This window comes from Elaeis guineensis, chromosome 6, assembly GCF_000442705.2.
Source record: "Elaeis guineensis isolate ETL-2024a chromosome 6, EG11, whole genome shotgun sequence".
NCBI classification, from domain to species: domain Eukaryota; kingdom Viridiplantae; phylum Streptophyta; class Magnoliopsida; order Arecales; family Arecaceae; genus Elaeis; species Elaeis guineensis.
Genome location: NC_025998.2, coordinates 131,341,234 through 131,346,290, shown reverse-complemented (window position 1 = coordinate 131,346,290; position 5,057 = coordinate 131,341,234). Strand labels below are relative to the sequence as shown.

General features: G+C 35.6%; 1 protein-coding gene across 1 annotated transcript; it reads right to left on the bottom strand.

Annotated features, from left to right (window-relative positions):
* Positions 1-1,424: 1,424 nt before the first annotated feature.
* Positions 1,425-4,601, bottom strand: LOC105046491 (protein neprosin-like). Its single transcript, XM_010925077.2, has 7 exons — positions 4,406-4,601; positions 3,137-3,223; positions 2,773-3,021; positions 2,486-2,647; positions 2,307-2,360; positions 1,941-2,087; positions 1,425-1,790 (listed from the first exon to the last, which is right to left on the bottom strand). The coding sequence occupies exons 1-7, from the start codon at positions 4,562-4,564 to the stop codon at positions 1,425-1,427; spliced, it is 1,224 nt and encodes a 407-aa protein (XP_010923379.1). The 5' UTR covers positions 4,565-4,601.
* Between the last annotated feature and the right edge of the window lie 456 nt (positions 4,602-5,057).

Sequence of the window (5,057 nt, the reverse complement as noted above, 5' to 3'; positions counted from 1 at the left end):
AAGACAAGTCACATTTCGAAGTGGATAAGCTGGTGGTTTTATTCATTATGATATTGCGGTGAACAAAGCCTATAAAGAAATATTATGGAGAAATTTCCTATAAGAATTAAGCTTGAAGCAAGTAGAATATATGGCTCATTATAATAGTCAAAGTGCTATACATCTTAGCAAGAATCTAACCTTTTTGGTTTTAAGTCAAAGCATATTGAAGTGCAGCATTATTGACTTCAAGAAGCTTTGGAGATCAAGATGTCATATCTTGAGAAAATTCATACAAGTAAGAATGTGTCAAATATGATTACAAATCATTATCTAGGGAAAGCTTGAAATGTCTAGAAAGATAGTGGACTTGGTAAAACCCCTTGAATGAGGTATGTAGCCTTTGTTTATACTAGTGAGATTTGCTCTCACACAATCCAAGTTGAGTTACTTTTCTAGTTCAAACAACACTCAATTCCAAAATTTATACACGACTAATTGAAATAAACTAAAAAAGCTAAAATTCTATAATACATAGATCTCTACTTTTATATTGACTCTACTTTCAGTTTATCCACATAAATTTTCAAGATTCGTAGATACGTATGTCCAATCAAAATCTACCCCAAAAAGGAAATGTTCTATTCCATCAACCCATTTTGAATAGCAAATGATAAAATTGGGCTTGATCACCCATTCTAAAAAGCTATCCATTTAAAGAAAAAGAAAGAGATCATCTCAGTCGAGCATCACATGTCCAAGTTATAACCAAATGTCCAAGAAAAAGAAAGTTTGACATATGTGCTTCTCGATGCGATCTCGCTCTTGGATTGTGTCTATTCTAATCCATAGTGGTTAAAGGAGTCGATATTGAGTTTAATAATCCTCTTCGGTCAAAGAATTTGTAGGAAGATCAAATGATAATTATTTTAATTCCGATTTAACTCAAGTTTTAGGTGGTGAAACCTTGCTAATTTTCTTCAACTTTGATAGTTTGACTCATTGATTTTGCCTCTTGTTAAATTGGATTTAGCATACCTATTTGATGAGATTTTCTTATTACTTTATTGAAATTTCACCCATATGCGATGATATTGATATGTGGTGATCTGCTTTAGAAGAAATACTCTGTCATTCCATTATTTTCAAACTAGTGGGAGTCTTGCCTGAACCAGATCCAGTGGTTATCATCCTCCATGTTGAGGGTTTCCCATATCAAAATTCTCTCTCTCTCTCTCTCTCTCTCTCTCTCTCGTGGGCTATTAAATTATTTTCATATTGATTATTGATTGGGTTTCTTGATTGTTAGTGCTTGATGATTTTGATAGTTTACTTGATTGTATAAAAGAAAAATATTTACTCTCGTTGGGCATCGCTTGTTCACAATTATTTTTCCATAGTTGTTTTTCTCCCAACAAGAAGGAGATACAAAGAACTAATAACTTCTATGGACACTCGCGATTGAAACCAGGGCCCCCGTAGTAGAAACTATCACCGCCGTCCCACTCCAGATCATAGCACAACTTTTGCGGCATCAATATCTGATCGCCTCGAGGAGTTTGATATTTATTGGAGTGATCAACTATTCGAATGTTCTTGAAGAAGCTCGCCCTGCGAAACTTACCTCCTGCGAAATGGCCACTGCCCATCTCGGTGGAGGTGTGTTGACCACTTACATTTAAGTTCAGAATCTCCCCTCCCCATAGTATCCCTGAGGCACCGTCACGTAAATGAGGGAATAAGGATGAAGGCCAGTAGCCCAATGCAGATCGATTCCCATACTGCAACCACCAATTCGCCGAATATGGATCCTGCTCAAAAAATGAAAGCCATATGAATGGTTTTTAGTATTTATAGATCAAACATGAAAAATTATTAAATATTACTATTGTAGTTTTGCTACGCCGAGAGACTGCAAGTTAGGACGAGAAATAAAAAATCGCATGAATCTTTGTTTTTACCTGCCAGATAAGTATAGTGATTTCATACTGGGGTCCATCATAGCTGGAAATTGGGTAGATGGTAGCACCCAACGCAATTTCCTTGTTGACTTGAACGAACCCTGGACAGCGCAGATTGTAGCAGCCTATTGATGCATAATTATCAGCCTAAAATTTCACAGCAAAATATTAGAAGCCACCCAATTTTTAAAATTTTTGCCTTTAGTCATCTACCGAAATTAGGAATTTCTGTGGCACCTCCTCTTTCATATACTTAGCCAGAAAAGAATAGAAGAACTCCTACCAAAAAAAGAAAAAAAAAAAAAGGAATAGAAACTAGGAGAAACAACACAGAGAACAAGGGAAAATGAAGGAATGTTAACTTACAGTCCAGAAAGTAAATAGTCTTGTTCTATCATCTCCATACACACTTGGATTAACCTTTTTTTTTTTTCCACACCAAAGAGTAACCAGCTGAAGTTAATTAATGCATGAAGAGAGGACTTTCAGAATTTCACAAAACTAAAACTAATTTTAAAATATTTGAAATTGAAGCAATCACATACATGCCAACCAGCTTCGATGGTATTGAGTGATTCTGGAGGACCCCCACGAACCCAGAGCTGAGATGCACTGTACTCATCCTGCTCTTGGATGGTCGGGTTCCACACATTTATGGTTCCCTTTGCTCCATAGTACTTATCTCTCGTGACAAAAAGAAGCGCATGCTACTCAGGAAAATCCATCAACGAGCACAAATGAGAAAGGCCAAGGAGCAGGTGAAGGAAACGGCAAGGCAAGAGATACTTTATTCCAACTCTACTCATTTTCATATATTTTCAGAACTATATACCTCATATCCAACGTCATCCCGATTAGGGTGTGCAGAAGTGGGATTTGGGATTGTCTTGTGCCTTTTCTTTCCATATCTTTCGGCAGAGGCAGCCCTCACCACATCATCCTTCTTGGTCCTCCTAATAGGGATGGTGTCCTCTGGGCACCTCCCATTTTGATGCCAAAGCTGAGGTACGGAGCTAGGTTCCATCTTTGACGCCACCTTGTTCTCATCGTACAGGCCTAATGGGTAGAAACTTGGCCTCATCTGAAGATTTTGCACAAGGTGGAGACAAAGTGTACAAAGAGACCACCAGGTGTAAACATAAAGTCAAATGGGAAAAATTTGAGAGAGAGAAATTGAAGGGTGGAAGACAGCACACCTGGATAGTGTGGTTTTTGAGTAAAGGATGATCAAAGGCTGGTTGATGAGAGATATGGACACAGTCTATGATATCTCCATCCGGGCTCTTTTCAAGGAAACAAACATGAGAACAAACGAAACCACAAATTAAGAAGCATTACAATGAAAAATGCCAAAAATTAGTAGGATAGAAGTAGAAGATTATGGGAGAAACTAGAAGGGATTGTAATCTGAACGAACGGCAAAAGTTAAAACTTTTATTTTTCAAAAAGTGACAGAATAAAATGCTAATGACTTGGGAAAGAAGCATAGCTCAAGAATTATTAATGCCCAAGCAAGCATAGAGGAACCATTTATACACTATAAATTAGATGGCACTACTACGAGTAAATGGAAAATAACAAAATCTTTTAAAAGAAACACAATAAAATTCCTGGTTTTTATTTTTTATTTTTTTTTAGGGGACAATAAAATTCCTAGTTTTAACTTTAAAACATCAGAAGTTGAGAAATCATCATGCGAGCATTTTACAGAAATGAGTTTTGCTACCATGCTTCTTAAAATGTATCGCACAATATGTTTTTATTTTTTCACCATTCATTGTGCAAAGAGTGATCCAAATTTCCCCCGGGTACCGATGGATCAAGGAGTGGATGGAAAGGAGGGGAAGCTGCGATGGGCAAGCACTCGGAAGGAAGCCGGCAGCATATGGGTGCATTAGGGATTAGGGCCATAGTGAAGGAAATAATGAGGACCGATTCTAGGAAGTTGGGGATCAGGAGCAGGGAGAATGTTTAGAGGAAGACATCCATATTTTAGAAAATAATTTCCATATTTTAAAAATGATAAATAGATAACCATCAAAAAATTATTAAGATAAATTTCATCCACTAGCGTGGGATGGATAGGATTAATCTTCATATTTTTGTCGAAAAAAAAAGTGCAATAACAATTCTTGAAAGGGGTTTTGCTAAGCAGGGATGACATGCGAATAAATTCTCCAAACCAATGAAAGCTGAGACTAGACCAACCGAAGAAAAGCGTAAGCATGGGAAAGATCAAAATTCCTATTAAAAATTGATGATAAATTAAATAATCTAAAAGTTTCTGACCAAATTAAGGTTCTTCTTTAAAAAATAAGCACAAAATGCTTTGTAAAATTGATTTTTATTGGAAAAGAATTTAGGAAATTTACATAAAACTTTCTCATAATGAACAAAATATATTTTCTTATCCAAAAAAACAAAAAATCATAAAAGACAAATGAAAGAATAGTGGAATGGCAAACCTTGATACTTTTGATGGCAGGCTTATTCAATCGCTTTTGTTGTCGCCACACCTCCAATTGCTGTGTTGTAGCCCACACCCTCGACATGTTGCATGATAACCAGATCATCACTAGCAACAGAGTCACCAAGCTGCAACTTATGCCAATATGCATCTTCATGGCCCCCTTCTTTCAAACCCTTCTCAATGAAAATAAGAATAAAACCATCCAGTATATAAAGCAAAATTTATTCTTCTTCATTGCCATTTATATATCAAAGTGTAACTCACTTTAATTAGATGCTATGGGTTCTCCTTTCGTGAATTAATTGAACGAGCTTAGCCAATCATCACATTAATAGACCATCAATTATTAATTTTCTTTTTCCACCCTTAAATAATTAAAATTTAGATGTCTTTCCATTAGAAACACAATCAAAATGGAAGAGATAGCCATATGAATTTTAGAGAAACAATACTTGCCTATTATAATTATTTTTCCTACCAAAAATATGATTAACTTGATTAAAATATCCTTCACCCATAAAATTTTGTAAATGCTATAGTGATGATTTTTAATAATGTCTCATCACATTTCCCATTAAACAATTATGAATTCCTAATATTTGAGTTTTATATAGAATTTATAGTCAATACTGAAATTTATAGTCACA

What these genes read in the sequence shown, in the direction of transcription:
- LOC105046491 (XM_010925077.2), bottom strand. Translation starts at nt 4,564, where the DNA reads ATGAAGATGCATATTGGCATAAGTTGCAGCTTGGTGACTCTGTTGCTA. An exon ending in CTGCCATCAAAAGTATCAAG is followed by an intron (nt 3,224 to 4,405) that starts GTTTGCCATTCC and finishes TTCCTTGAAAAG; the next exon opens with AGCCCGGATGGAGATATCAT. An exon ending in CCATCGAAGCTGGTTGGCAT is followed by an intron (nt 2,361 to 2,485) that starts GTATGTGATTGC and finishes AAAAAAAAAAAG; the next exon opens with GTTAATCCAAGTGTGTATGG.